This window comes from Muscardinus avellanarius (genome assembly GCF_963383645.1).
Source record: "Muscardinus avellanarius genome assembly, chromosome: 1".
In the NCBI taxonomy this organism is placed as follows: domain Eukaryota; kingdom Metazoa; phylum Chordata; class Mammalia; order Rodentia; family Gliridae; genus Muscardinus; species Muscardinus avellanarius.
This window is the reverse complement of record NC_137786.1, coordinates 157,996,292-158,011,142: the sequence shown is the minus strand read 5'-3', so window position 1 is coordinate 158,011,142 and position 14,851 is coordinate 157,996,292. Positions and strand designations below refer to the sequence as shown.

The 14,851-nt window shown below is 42.7% G+C and overlaps 1 protein-coding gene across 3 annotated transcripts in view; it reads left to right on the top strand.

Moving 5' to 3' along the window:
- Positions 1-14,851, top strand: part of AMOTL1 (angiomotin like 1) — a gene marked incomplete at both ends in the record, with an annotated part of 170,384 nt that overhangs the window by 97,861 nt on the left and 57,672 nt on the right. For all 3 annotated transcript variants that reach the window (XM_080711646.1, XM_080711644.1, XM_080711645.1), the window contains one exon: positions 4,177-5,104. In XM_080711646.1, the coding sequence (XP_080567772.1) occupies positions 4,236-5,104 (869 nt within the window). The remainder of the gene's footprint in view (positions 1-4,176; positions 5,105-14,851) is intronic.

Sequence of the window (14,851 nt, the reverse complement as noted above, 5' to 3'; positions counted from 1 at the left end):
TTCAGTAAAAAAGGAATTCAATAGTTTTTGTGGTTGTTGAGACCCATTCCATTTATTATTTTTCCAAATAAATCATTTTCCATTAGAGTTATATTTTTGTTTTCATTTTGTGTGTGTGTGTGTGTGTGTGTGTGTGTGTTTTCCTGGGGATTGAACCCAGGGACATTCTACCTCCGAGCTATGCCCTCAGAATCATTTCATTTTTTAATTTTAAAACGGGTTTACTAAGTTTCTGAAGAGCTCACTAAGGTATTGAGGCTAGTTTGAAACCTTCGATCCTCCTGTCTCAGCTTCTTTTTTTTTTTTTGGTACTGGGGTTCCTGGAAGCCCTTCTGCCTCTGGGATACACTCCCAGACCTATTTTATACATTTTTTTATATTTGGAAACAGGGTCTCTTAAGCCAGTGCGACTGGCTTTAAACCTGCGCAATCCTCCTGTCTCTGCCTCCCAAGTGCGGGGATTACAAGCGTGTGCCACCACACCTGGCTGTCTCAGCTTCTTAAGTACTTGGATTATAGGCATGTACTACCATGCCTGACTCATTCAAGTTTTTATTCTAGTTTTATTTTAAAAATTTTATTCTTATTTAAATATACTTAATCTATTAAGCCTTTCAGATCCATTACCCTGAGAGGCTAAGAGTTCTGTCCTCTTCAGTCTCTTAACTTCAGTACCTGCACATATGTATGAACTCAGTATGTATTTGTTGAATGAATGAGCAGCCTAGTTGAACTGCATTGATATGTCTTTTGAGTTGTTCATTATTACAATTATTTGGCAATTCATCTTGTATGGACTTAGTTTTGGTAATATCTTTTTATTGTTAAATTTTGGGTGTTCATTCCACATATTATATAGTCTCTAGAGTAAGGAATAAGTTTGACTCTGTATACTTCACATATGTTCCACAAGGCAAATATTTTAGACTCTTATTTTTTAGAGGAGAGAGGTTCAAAGAAGGCAAATAATTTGCCTAAAGTCACAAAGGTGAGATATTTAGTTCTTTTATTTTTGCCCGGGGCAGAGGAGAGCCACATGATGAAGGCTGAGTTTCAGGAGCCAGTCTGTGAAATTCTTTATTTTGCTCAGCAGTTATTTCCTGAATGCTTCTGTGCATCGGGCACTGCCCTGGGCACAGGGATACAGCCCCAGTCATAGCAGACAATTCTCTCTGCCACAGGAGCTTGAAATCTAGTAGAGAAAGCAGATAATAAGTTCAGTGTGGATTGGAAGAAGAGGCTAGACACAGAAGGTTTTAGGCAGCTAGTCACGATATCTCAGCAGCTGGTGAAGAAACCTGGCACCCAGGGAGGGTTGAGGGGGGTACTGAGGACTTCATGGAAGAGCACATTGGTGTGGAAATTAGGGCTTCATTCTGAATTCTATCATGAATATGAAATTTCCTAAAGAATATTAGGTGGCCAACTTAGAGCTGCTGCCTTTTGCTATTGCAAGGACACTAAAATGTCATTTACTTACACCCTATCTCAAATCTTATTACCAAAAAAATAAAAGGGATTTAACCCTTAGCAATCTTTGCCAAAAATAGAATTGTAAACCTTGCAGTGATATCTGTCTGTGTAAACATATGTACAGATATATTAGTATATATATATATATATATATATATATATATATATATATATCTTGTAAGCAGTCACACCACTTTAATTTTTTCCTCATTGCATTATAGAATGAAAAAAATCTAGCTTGGCAGTTGATTAAATGTGAGGCACAGAGGAGAGAAAGGGTCAAAAGCAAATAGGAAATTTCTAGTTGGATGGTTCATATGAGAAAAAGACATATACTTGAGGAAGAAAGGGGTTTTTTTGTAGGGGGAGGGGGAAATAATGTATTCTCTGTATATCTGTACAATAAGATAGAGCTGCCGTTGCTTGGAACTATAGAACTGCAGGCTGTCTAGAGATGCTGTAGTCCACTTCTCTCAATTTACAAGACAGGATATTGAGGCTCAGAGTAAAGTGATTTGTTCAAGCTCATGCCAGTAGTAACTGGTGGAATTTTTGTTTTCATAATTCTACATAATATCCTTAGTACTTCATAGTGTTGTAAAATAAACTAGGCATTCTATTTCATGAGGCTCATGTAGGTATTCTTTTACTGGCTAAATAGTTGACACTGGCATTGAGCTGTGTGCTGGAGAAACACAGATGAGAAGACTTGAGTCTTGCTTTTGTGGAGTTTAGGGTCTTGTGTGAATAAGTAATTGCCACCTACAGTGATAATTGCTCCACTGTCAGCAAGTGTTGACACTATATACACGTGTCAGCATATGCAGATGGAAGTTTAGAGAAGGAGGCCCCCGCCTGCTCTACTGTAGTAGGAAAAGTTTGACTCAGAAGGTAGCTTTGGAGCTTCCACTTAAAGCTTGGAATTTCCTAAGAGACATGGTGAATTGTCTCTTTCTAAGGAAAGAGAAGAATGCCAGCACAGGCCTAGGGGGTGTAGAGAGAGTGTCTCGGAAACTATATCTGCCTAGGCATTACCGGAGGAGTTACCACCAGTGTAGTGCAGGAGTGACATGAAATGTTGCTGGGTAGGTGGGCAGTGCCTGCTACAGCATAGGATGGAATATCAGCTTCATCTTGTAATTAATTATTGGGAGATTTTGTGCAGATATGTAATATGATTAGATTTTCCTGTTGGAACAATTTTTCAAGGTAGCGTGGAGAGTGGGGTGGGGCCTGGGGGTGGGGTGAGTTTGGAAGTGGAAGTGAGACTAGAGTCAGGGGTATAGATAAGGACACGTTGGAATGCTCTGGATCTGAGATGTCAGTGGTTGCAATGTTGGGAAATGAACAGAAATTTAGAGTCAGATCCTGGCGGTGCCTCTTCTGACCTCTACGGTTTCTGTGATTTACCTTCTCTGAGCCTCTTGTCTTCTGTAATCTGGGGGAGTTAATATCTGCTTCATAGGATTGTATGTGGAATAGACTAACACATGGAGAGAGTTTAGTGCAATACTTGACACATCATACATATTTTTAAAATAGTTCTTATAGTTATGTTGCAGTCATTCATAATAAACTTGGAGATTGGCGTGGGAATTAAGAGGGTTGACGGAGGTGTTTAGGAGGCAGATTGACAGGTGGTAACTAAGTGGAAGTTGGGGGTAAGGGAGAGGAAGAAATTATATAAAGCTCCTAAGACTCTGGCTTGACAAAAAGTAGCTGGGGTGGGGGCCCAGGGGTGGGTGTGGGTAAGCGTGTGGGGAGAGGGAGACTCGTGCAGCTGCTGGCTGCCGTGTAGATGTAGGGTCCTGACTCAGGAGTTGAAGGCGAGGGTAGAGATTCTGTTGAGTGATCCTGGAAGAGCGCTCAGGATGAAGCGGGGGGAAGTGCGGAGTAGAAGAGGGAGCCAGAGGAGTGTGAGAGGCAGAAGGAGGCACTTCCTGGATGACAAATTAGGAGAGCATTTTAAGAGGTGGGTGATCATCTGTCTCTAGTGCTTCAGAAAGGTTAGGTGTGTAATATGAGAGCTGGAAAACTCTGGGATTTGGTTACTAATCAGAAGAGTAGAGGGAGCATTTGGAACCTGGAGACAGCAAGTGTAGAGTGCTTACTGGAGACAAGAGAAGGAAAGGAGAGGTGCAGGGTTAAAAGAAGGTGGTTTCTTTGTGTTTGATTTTGGTTTTGGCTTTTTTTTTTTTAATATGGGAATGATGGGGCTGTTTTTTGGTTTTTGGTTTTGGTACTGGGGAGGAACACAGGGGCATTCTACCTTTGAGATATACCCCTGGCCCTTTTTATAATTTTTTATTTTGAAACAGGGTCTTGCTAAGTTGATGAGGCTGGCCTATAACCTGAAATTCTCCTATCTTAGTCTCCCAAGTATGGTTTTTGTATTTTTTAGGTGAGAAAGACTGGGCTATGTTTCTCTGATGAACAGAAGAGGCCTCTGGAGAAGTTAAAGGAAATGGAGGGCTGAAGGATAGGATAGGAAGAAAGGGAAAGGAGAGGAAGGAGTAGTATCACTGTGAATAGGAGAAACAGGTCCATGAGACATTGCTCAGTAGATGGAGGAAATGGTGTATTTGAAATCTTATCCTTAAATGCTACTGTAGGTAGAATGTTAATTGTTCAACATATACTAAAGGTACGCATCTCCTTGGGAGCAAACAGCCTCATATCTTTTTCCCAATGTTTATCTTCCAGTTGAGGATCCTCACTGTAACTTCCACTCCCTGAACTTCCTGAGGATCTCAGAGGTGGAAATGAGAGGTTCCGAGGATGCAGCAGCTGGCACAGTGTTACAGCGGCTGATCCAGGAACAACTGCGGTATGGCACCCCGACCGAGAACATGAACCTGCTGGCCATTCAGCACCAGGCCTCAGGGAGTGCAGGACCAGCCCACCCTACAAACAACTTTTCTTCCACGGAGAACCTCACTCAAGAAGACCCACAAATGGTCTACCAGTCAGCACGCCAAGAACCGCAGGGTCAAGAACACCAGGTGGACAATACGGTGATGGAGAAACAGGTCCGGTCCACGCAGTCCCAGCAGAACAGTGAGGAACTGCCCACCTACGAGGAGGCCAAAGCCCAGTCGCAGTTCTTCAGGGGGCAGCAGCAGCAACAGCAGCAGCAGCAGCAGGGGCCCGTGGGCCACGGTTACTACGTGGCTGGGGGCACCAGTCAAAAGTCCCGCACGGAGGGCAGGCCCACGGTGAACCGTGCCAACAGCGGACAGGCACACAAGGACGAGGCGCTGAAAGAACTGAAGCAGGGCCACGTCCGCTCCCTCAGCGAGAGAATCATGCAGCTGTCGCTGGAGAGGAATGGGGCCAAGCAGCACCTCCCTGGCTCAGGGAACGGGAAGGGCTTCAAAGCAGGAGGCGGACCCTCCCCAGCCCAGCCTGCTGGCAAAGTGTTGGACCCTCGTGGCCCCCCACCTGAGTATCCCTTCAAGACCAAGCAAATGATGTCGCCTGTCAGCAAGAACCAGGATCACGGACTCTTCTACAGTGACCAGCACCCTGGGATGCTCCATGAGACGGTCAAGCCTTACCCTGCTCCTCAGCCTGCAAGAACAGAAGTGGCCGTCCTGAGGTACCAGCCACCCCCCGAGTACGGGGTTACCAGGTGATTATCAAGCCTAGAGGGTCAACTCAGCTTTCCAAAATTCACCAGTCACGTTTTGAGTACTTATTACTTTGAAGGCATGTTGGGTTTTTTTCGTTAGGGTTTACTTTCTTGTGTATAATATTTAATAAGCTATTTTTGGGCCGAGATGCATAGGGTAAGAGTTGAGGGCAACTGCAGATTGCCTACAAAACAGAGAAATAGGATTGGTGAATACAGGGCTGCTGCTAGTGCCTCTGGAACTCTGTTTAGAGGCCTGCAAAGGAGAAGTTCTCCTGGCTGGCCTTATGGGGAGCATCCAGACTCCTGGGTCATATTGTTACCAAAGGGTTTTATAGTCTGTCTTTATTGTAGACTTTAAAGGAAAATAAACTGAATGATAGAATGGAAGAGTTAAAGACACTGGATATCACACAGCCTCTCCCCCATTCAACGGATGGAAAATTAAAACCTGGAGAGTTTGATAAATGTCTGCAGCACACGACTCTGCAGCAGCTGGGGGCTGGGCTCGAGTATTCTGACCATTAGCATCTTTTCATCCTTCGTTTTCACCTTCCTTCCTATTTTTGCCCTTGATTGTGTCTTCTGGCTAACTGACGGATTTAGCTACACTTACAGAGTGTATACTTTGTGTAGCCCAGTACCAGGTTCATAGGAAAAGATATGGTTCCTGCCACCAAGGACCTTGTAGCATTGTCCCTGGGGAAGCCAGTATCCAAACAGATCACTGCCATTCAGTGTGCTTCTTAGGGTAGAGGTACGCAGGAATTATAGGGGAACAGCAGGCTAGTATGGCTCACAACTAGAGGGATTGGAGGGAGCTTCCCAGAGGAGGTGGCATCTGAGTGGGGTCTTGAAGGATTAATAAGAGTTCCTGGATAGAGATGGAGCAACAGGATGTACTGTGCAGAGTGAGTGTCATTTCTTGAGTCAGAAAGGCCATGCGAATTTGTCTGGAATGACAGTAATGCAGAGCGCAGGTGTGCTAGTTATGCTTAGATGTGGCAGAGGATATTTGGACAGGAAAGTTGATACCGCTTGATGCAAGTCTTAAGAGTGCCATGCAGTGGAGTTCAGAATGTATCCATAAACATTTAGGAAATATGATGTCTTTAAGGAGGAAGTGTGTGTTGGTTTTAATAGCTGACTTCAATGGCATTACAGGATGGATTAGGCCATATGTACATTCCCTTGGCCCTTGTGGTGTGGGGATGCGGGGGCAGGTAGACTAATGGGGGACAATAGTAGCTTCATGTGCAATTGGGGGGCATTGAATACAAATAAAAATGAGGGAGCGGTGGTGCCCAGAGGGGTGCTAATTAGAGGGTGGTAAGCCAATAAATCTGGGAACATGGTGGTGGAGGTCTTGGGGTCCTTTAGGGACAGTTTTAGTAGTCCAGACAAGAAGTGTGAGGGTGGACAAAGCTTAGGGCAGTGGGAATAGAGGAACATTCTCTGTGAAGAGAGGCAGTGGAGTTGAATGGGCAGTATTCTGTGATTGGTTAGACAAGGAGTTGAGGAACAGGGCAGCTGGGAAGAGTGCAGTGGGAAACCAGCTCTCAGGAGACAACTTGAGAGTTGCCAGTGTGTGGATGTGGCCGAGCTTGCGAAAGAAAAGTACAGAACATGAGCAGACAGAGGGCCCCTGCCTATTATTGGATGTGTCATTCTCATAAAGGGTTTATCTGTTTCTAGATTGAATGAGAAGCATGGAATGGTGGTGCACACCTATAACCCCAGTACTTGGGAGGCTGAAACAGGAGGACCACAGGTTCGAGGCCTGCTTCATCAGCTTAGTGAGACCCTCAGCAACTTAGGGAGACTCTTTCATAATTAAAAAAAAAAAATAGGCCTGGGAGTATAACTCAGAGGTAGAATGCCCCTGGGTTCAGTCCCAAGTACCACAAAAACAAATAAGTTGAATGAATCAGGGTTTGCCATGTGACCCCAATGCTAGGCATGTGGCTCTGGACCCCCATCCCTACCCCAGCTCTGGGCACCCCAGTGCCCACCTTCTGAAAAGGGAATGACTGGAGCCTGGGAGAGAATGCAGTCTGGCAGTCTTTTAGACCTTGACAGGCTTGAGAATGCACCCTTTCTAATGTGGGCATAATCCAACTCTGCTGGGGAATCCAAGATAGGGCCCAGGAACTCTTCTGCTTTCCCTTTTATAGTTCCTTGTGTCAAAGGGGAAATTTTAACTAAAATCTTTCAAATCTCTTATTTGTATCACATTGATTTACCTTAGCTGTTTAAACTAGTCCATGGCATTACTGCAGAATCCTAGAGAGCTTCTGACATTGCACACTTGCACCGGAACGTTTCCCTCAGCCCCTGGAGCTCGACAGGGGTGGCTAGCTTCCCGATTTGTTAAATTGGAGTGCATGAAATGGGTCGTTCTGGTTTTTGTCCTTGGACAACATGCATGATATGAGGTGGGCCAAGGGTCAAGGGGAGGGAGGCACTTCCTGGAGGTCTACTGGGTTCTGAATGCAAAGTGTCATTTGTCTCAAAATGACAATATTAGAAAGAAGGAAGGTGGGAGGCATTTGAGCTTGTTGCCAGGCTTGGCAGCTGGATTGACACGACACATCAAAAGGTCTGAGAAGATGTAACAGAAAGGCCATTGAGACTGGCCCCAGAGCTGTAAGGCCGCTTTGTGAGCCCACCCACAGCTAGCCAGCTTGGCTCCAGTGGCGCAGCCTTTGGCTGACTGGGTAAACAAAGTTGCATCCACACAGCCCTATTTCAGACACGTTTAACATAGCCCGAAACTCTAAGGATGGAAAGTGAAACTCTGCAGTGAGTGATGTTCAACTCACCTGTGACCAAAGAGACAAGCAGAGCTCTTCTGAATTTCACTGACATGTTCCCTGTGCTTACAGGGTTATTTATGTTTGTCATTAATAGTGATGGTCTAGGAAGTTGCAGGCTGTGAGATATGTACAGATCATAGCATAAACTCCTGCACTGGGGCCGGGCGTGGTGGCGCACGCTTGTAATCCCCATGCTTGGGAGGCAGAGACAGGAGGATCGCGCAGGTTCGAAGCCAGCCGCGCTGGCGTAAGAGACCCTGTTTCAAAAATATAAAATAGGTCTGGGAGTGTAGCCTGGAGGTAGAAGGGCTTCCAGGAACCCCAGTACCACCAAATAAATAAATAAATAAATAAATAAATAAATAAATAAACAAACTCCTGCACTGGACAGAGAGGTGGCCTCTGAGGTCACCTCTATCTCCCTGCCTCATGCTGGGCTCAGAAGGTAATGAATATTCAGAGCTTCACTCCAACCCATTATACTGTTGAGACCTGACTTCTTTTTACCAAAAAACAGAAAGGTCCAAAGAGATAAGTCTAGACCTTACAAGAACATTAAACATTGGGTTCCTTTCCTTCATTCCTGACTCATCATCACTTACAAATCCTCTCAGTTGCTCTGAAGTGCTGAAGATGGAGTTGTCTGGAGGATGCTGTAAACCGTTTTAGAAGCCTTTATGGGAACCCTCAGGAGAGGTCACTAGCCCAGGCTTAGTTGACTTGCAGCACCCTGGCCCTCATCAGGGTGCTAGTGTGGTGGATGGTGATGGAAGCTCTAGAGCAGGGCCTGCAGGGAATGTGAGCTGCCTGGAGATAGAGGCTCTGGTTTCCCTCTTGCTCTTCTTTGCTTTATCCCTTAACCTGAAAGTGGAAATGGGTAGGAATGAGGACACAATAGGAATTTGTAGTTACTATGGAGAATCTGCTTCTCCCCATCTCCATAGTATGTGGTTATTAATTCTAACTCACTTTGTGGGAAACAGAGCACTTCCATAAGAAGTGACTTGGCTTATGCAGTCTGCACTGTCAATGAAAAGCAACGCATGTATGGATTCCAGTGTATGATTTGGAGTACATTAGTAAGCATGCATGTATTTTTCCTAAAACAAATCTTTTTATATTTAAAAAGAAATGAAAACTAGAGATGCCAAAAAGTTACTTATCAATATACTACATTCCAAATACAACTATTAACATTTTCTTATACAAATTATTTTTTCACATTATAGTCATGAAGTATATTCAATTTAGTATCTTAGCTCTTGTTAAGGTAGCATTGTCTCACAAAGGTTTTTCTACAATCCTTTATTATTTTCATAACCATCCATTTTATTGCTATATAGCTTATAATGTATGTAATTTATTCCACTTTCTTTATGAATAACAGTGAACATCATCATGCATATCAAAATTTTCCCACTTTGGCTTGCTTCTTTAAGAGTCATTATCTAGAACTATTGTGTAAATTACAGTGTACATTTATTGGCTTCTGATGTTGGATAACTTTGTAAAAATATTGCAGTGCCCGTTTTACTGCACTTTGACCAACATTAGTCATTGTAATGACAACAGCCTTTCCAATTTAAGAGGAAAATGGTGTTAACTCCCTGTTTTAATTTGCAGATCCTAGCTAGGTTAATTTTTTATGTGGTATGTTTTACTAGTTAGAGGTATTTGATCTTGAGAGTTGGCTTTTCATGTTCATAGGATTTAACTTATGCAGGATCTACACTTTAATGGCTCCTGCTTAAACTAAAGCCTGTTTTCTCTAGCACTTGCTCATGTTTTTCATTTTCTAGAGCTCTGTCTGCATCCCTAGTGGGTGACAGTGGTGGAACACTGGACCAAGCTTCACACAGGGAACAGTGGTGGCAGGAGGACCGAGCTTCACCAAGTGCTCATTGTGCAGTTGGTACACTTAGTTGCTAGAGTTCTAAGGAGTGGGTAGGATCAACATACCTATTTTTCTCATAGATGATAAAAACTGATGCCTAGAAAGAGTGGTGACAGTAATGGGGTCATAGCCAATAGCATGGTGATGCGAGAGCTGGGGTGCAGACTTATTGCTTACCTCATTGCTGTACCTTGCACCTTCCATGAATCAATCACATAGCCACTGTACATTGCATTGAACACACAGACTTAAGTTTTCACTTGGCATTACCTATCTGGTGAATTTCTAATCAGATTTGTAGAATACATTACATATGATGTTCAGCCCAGGCACAGCCTACCTCTGTGTTTTTCAGGAGGACCAGAATACGGATTAAGTAAGTACTCCAGACCCCAGGAGGAAAAATCTGGATGCCACTTTTTCTCCAGGATAGCCTGGAGCCTGGAAGCAAACTTAACTTCGTTGACAGCTGCAAGAGTGTGTGCTTTTGTCTGTCTTTTGGTTTGTATTCATTAGGAGTTGGGTACCAGGGGACTGTTGTGTATTATCTTTAGATATTATTTAGACATTACTAACTGTTTTAATTATGGAAAATAAAAAATATTAACTTAATAATAATTTCAAAGTTTTGGGTGGGATTAGTTTGGAAAAGAACTTGTAGGGACTCCTGTTGATGAAAAGAACACTTAAACTATATATATTTTTATTCTCTGAGCCTGGGAATTGTCTTTTCCTTTTCTCTTGGCTCACTCTTGCTGGTTTAACACAGTATGGTTGATTTACTAGCTTCCTGGAAGCAGAGAGAAGAGGAATAGCTGTTTATTCATATTTTGTTTATCTATGAATGTACTGATTTGATTTTCACTGTGTAGATACTTTAGAAGAGCCAGCCCTTCTGTCCTAGACTGATAAAAACACCTTCTTATAAGATGATGTCAGAGAGAGGTGCTATGGATTTCATTCTACAGAGCTGGCTTCTTGTCACAGGCATTTCATCAGCAACACCTTCTTTTCTTCAGCGCAGGGCATGTGCAGGATTTGGTGTTAATTGAGGGAAACTGCAGTATGACCAGTTCTCATAATCATCAGTTTCTCTGAAAAAATGCACTGTGAATTATTTTCCAGAAGATGTCCTGAGTTTGTTTATTTTAGAATAGAGGCAAAGGTCATTCTTTGGGAATATTCCAAATGACAGTGCAGCAAGAAGGAAAGGAGTGAACGGGGGAGGAGAGAACTCCTGTATTACACTATGTGGCAACATAAAGGTGACACCTGCCCTCAAGGAAGCCCTGTCAGGCTGGCTGGACAGCCAGAATGTAGTTTAACATGAAGAAGCATACCAGACAGCAGGTCTTACTCCCAGTGGTCTCTGTGTGAAAGAAGAAAGTAGCATCTTTGAGTTAGATATGGCTAGAGGAGAGAGAATAATTTTGGAAGTCTGTGTGCTTCCAAAGTGTGAATTATAATTTGCAGTCTGTATAGTCATGAAAGTGAACTGCTGTGTGGGATCAAAAACTAAACCAGATCCAGGGCTGTTGGATAAAATAAAATCTGCTTTACATTTAGTGAAAATGAGGCCATGCAGCCTACCTTAAAATCCATCACATAATTGTGTGTTTGAACACCAGCATGAGAACTCAGGTGTTTCTACAGTTTTTAGGCTGAATTATGGCTGGATAAGCCAAGGATAAGGCTCTGTATGTCCTGAGAAATAGCACCATAGTAGTTAGGGTCAAGTTTGGATTAATTTCCCAGGAAATTTGATGCAATTCCAGCTGTGGTGCATTGAAGGAGTGACTTCTGTAAACAGGATTATCTGAATTCACCCCCATAGCAACAATTTTGATCTAAGTTTACCCAGGAGTTAAGGCTTAATTTGAATGTTCATGAGATGTACTGTGTCTACATGACCAAAAGGTTTCAGATAGGGGAGTTACATGGGTTTGAGAAAAGAAAATTCAAAGGGATTCTATTAAGGCTCTCCTACCTTGAGGGAAATTGCAAAAATTCTCAGAGCCTGATGTGTAATAGTAGGTAAACCCAGAGCTTATAATATTGTGTACCACTTATGATCTCCATTCATGCCCATTAATGTGGAATGAGGCCCTCAGACTGTTGACCTAACTCGTTCTAATGTTCCCTGAATTCTGCCCTTCAAAGTGAGGCCCTTAGGTGTATGTGTAGGATGGTGTAGAGTAGCGCTGTTAATAGAAATATAAAGTGAGACATGTGACTACTATAAAACTTTCTACTAGCCACTTTTTAAAAAGTTAAAAGAAACAGATGAAATTTATTTAAAAAGATATTTTAGTTAATCCATTGAATTCAACATTTAAAAACCATATTGCAGGTAACCCATTATTTCCAAAATATCATTTCAGTGGGTAATCAATATAAAAAAACTATTAATGAGATATTTTATACTTTTTATCTTAAGTCTTTGAATTTTGATGTCTGTTGGGCACAGGGTGTATCTTAATTTAAACTAGCCACATTTCAAGTGCTTAGTAGCTAAGTGTGACTAGTGGCTACTGCTTTTGACAGCGTAGGACAGGAAGGAATGAGAGTCTGTCTGAGAGTGTACTGACATTGCCCTGAGACTGGGCTCTGTTTCTGCATTTCATCATGTTCTGTGTTCCTGGAGCACACGGGGATTCCTTGTCGAGGCTTTAGAAATAGGGACTGTATAAGCTGGGCATAGTGGTGCACACCTGTAATTCCATTACTTGGGAGGCTGAGGTTGGAGGATCACAAGTTTGAAGACAGCCACAACAAGTAATGAGACTCTTAGCGACTAGCAAGACCCTGTTTCAAAAACAAGAAATAAAAAGGGATGGGAGCTGGGTGTGGTGGCTCACGCGTGTAATCCCAGTATTTGGGAGGCTGAGACAGAAGGACTGCAGTTTGCGGACAGCCTCAGCTACTACTTAATGAGGCCCTTTGCAACTCAGTAAGTCCCAGGGCTGGGGTGTAGCTCAGAGGTAGAATGTCCCTGGGTTCCATCCCCAGTACTGCAAAAAAAAAAAAAAAAAAAAAAAAAAAAAAAAATATATATATATATATATATATATATATATAAAGGTTGGGTGTGTAGCTCACAGGTGCAGTGCTGGGTTCGATCCAGTACCATACAGACACACAAGAAAGAAAGAAAGAAAGAATGAAAGAACAAAAGAAAGAAAGAGAGAAAGAGGTGAAGAGAAGAAAGAAAAAGAAAAAGAGAAAAGAAGAAGAATTAGGGACTGACTAGGGACTGTGGTTCCTAATGTTGACCACCTGGTTTCTGAAAAGGAGGGGAGACCTGAGAGTCATACCTTTTGCTTTTCTTCATGGCACCTTTATTCACAGTGTGGTAATAACAGAAACTGACAGTTATTAAGAGGATTCCTGAAGATGGACATTAAGTGCAATGCTTTATATGTATCAGTTCATCACTTCTCTGTGAGATGGCTAGTATTGTCAGCATTTAAAGGTGAAGAAGAGGTTTAAAATGTGTTTATGGTTACCAGGAAAAAGTTGTAGAGCCAGAATTCAATCTCAGGACTAAAGAAAGAGACGCCCCCTCCATATTAAGGAATAGTTCTATCTGTGTTACCATGACAGGTACTTGGTGTGGTGGAAGTATGTGGGTTCATTTTTTGCTGTATATGACTCTGAGATTTCATTTAGTCCTGTGGATCCTCTGAGCCTTAATGTGCATAGTTATAAAATAGAATAATACTGTATATAAAACGAGAGCCAATGAATGCCCAAGTTTGTGAGAATTAAATAACATGGTGGACGTACAGTGTGATTCATAGTACCTTTATTTACAGGCATAATGTAAAAACACAAGTTCAAACATGAAGTTTGTTGTTTACAGAAAGGACAAATGGCCTGTTGATTAGACATCTCAGATGTCACTAATGGCCTTGTTTCCTCAAACCGAAAAATCTTGCTGATTCTGTTCTGAGCTGCATTTTGTGATCAACCTGAACAGCAGGGCATTGTCATGGAGATGTTATTATACTGGTATCTATGGTTTCATGGCCTATCTGTAGTATGCAGAACAATCTAAATGCCAGAGATCTCTTCCTTAATGATACATTATTGAAGATTTATCTGTTTTTTCGAAACCCATCAAGCAAATGCAGTTCAACTTGCTCTCAAGCTTGGGGACTAAATCAGTCAACAAGAATTTACTGGGTACAAACTCAGAGTAAGTCATCATTTCCTACCGTTAGAAGACGTGCACCCTGATGACTAGGGGAGTCACACATGTATTTAAATAGAAATTCTAAAAACAGATGGCACAAGGCCAGTGGCAGGAGGCTGATCAAGTGAAGTTGTAAGTTCAGAGAAGAGAACTGGGTGTGAGTTCTGAATCCAGGCTGTGCACAGATTGGGCCACATGGTCACAGGAAAGACCAGCTTCAGAGGCTGTCTAGTCCTTTAGCTATCCCTCTTTAAATCCTGTGATTCCTGTTTCTCATACAGAACTGTGGACTTGAAGAGGAAATGCACTGGCAACCCAGCTCAGGTGTATTTATATAAATTGTTAGTTCAGTGCTATATGTATAAAGGTCACTTTCTAGGATGTTCCAATGCTCATTTGGTCCCTTGGGGAAAGTGTAGGACCTGTTTGACTTCAAGCTGTTTCCTCATGAAGATGAGGGTAGATAGGTGCCTGCCTCCCTTCTTGGGAGGGTTAAACAAGGTGATGAGGGGGTGTAGTACCTGACTCATAGCACAGACCCTCAGTAAATGTTAGCTGAATGTGCTCAGTGGATAAGACATTCATCTATGAAGCGATGACATTGTTGGATTTAAGTTACAGTCAAAGAAAACCACTCAGAGATATTTCTAACCCTCATGCTTGCCCTAAGTTTGCCTGAGCCTCCAGGAAGTTCTGGAGCTATAATTTAGGGTATGGATTGTGGATATTATTGATAATGGCTCAGACCTGGCCACAGGTGAGTGTTAGGAACTCAGGAGCAGAGGACCCCAGGATGGCTGCCTTCCCTCCTTGTTTTCACAGGATATGCAGTGAGCTGCTGG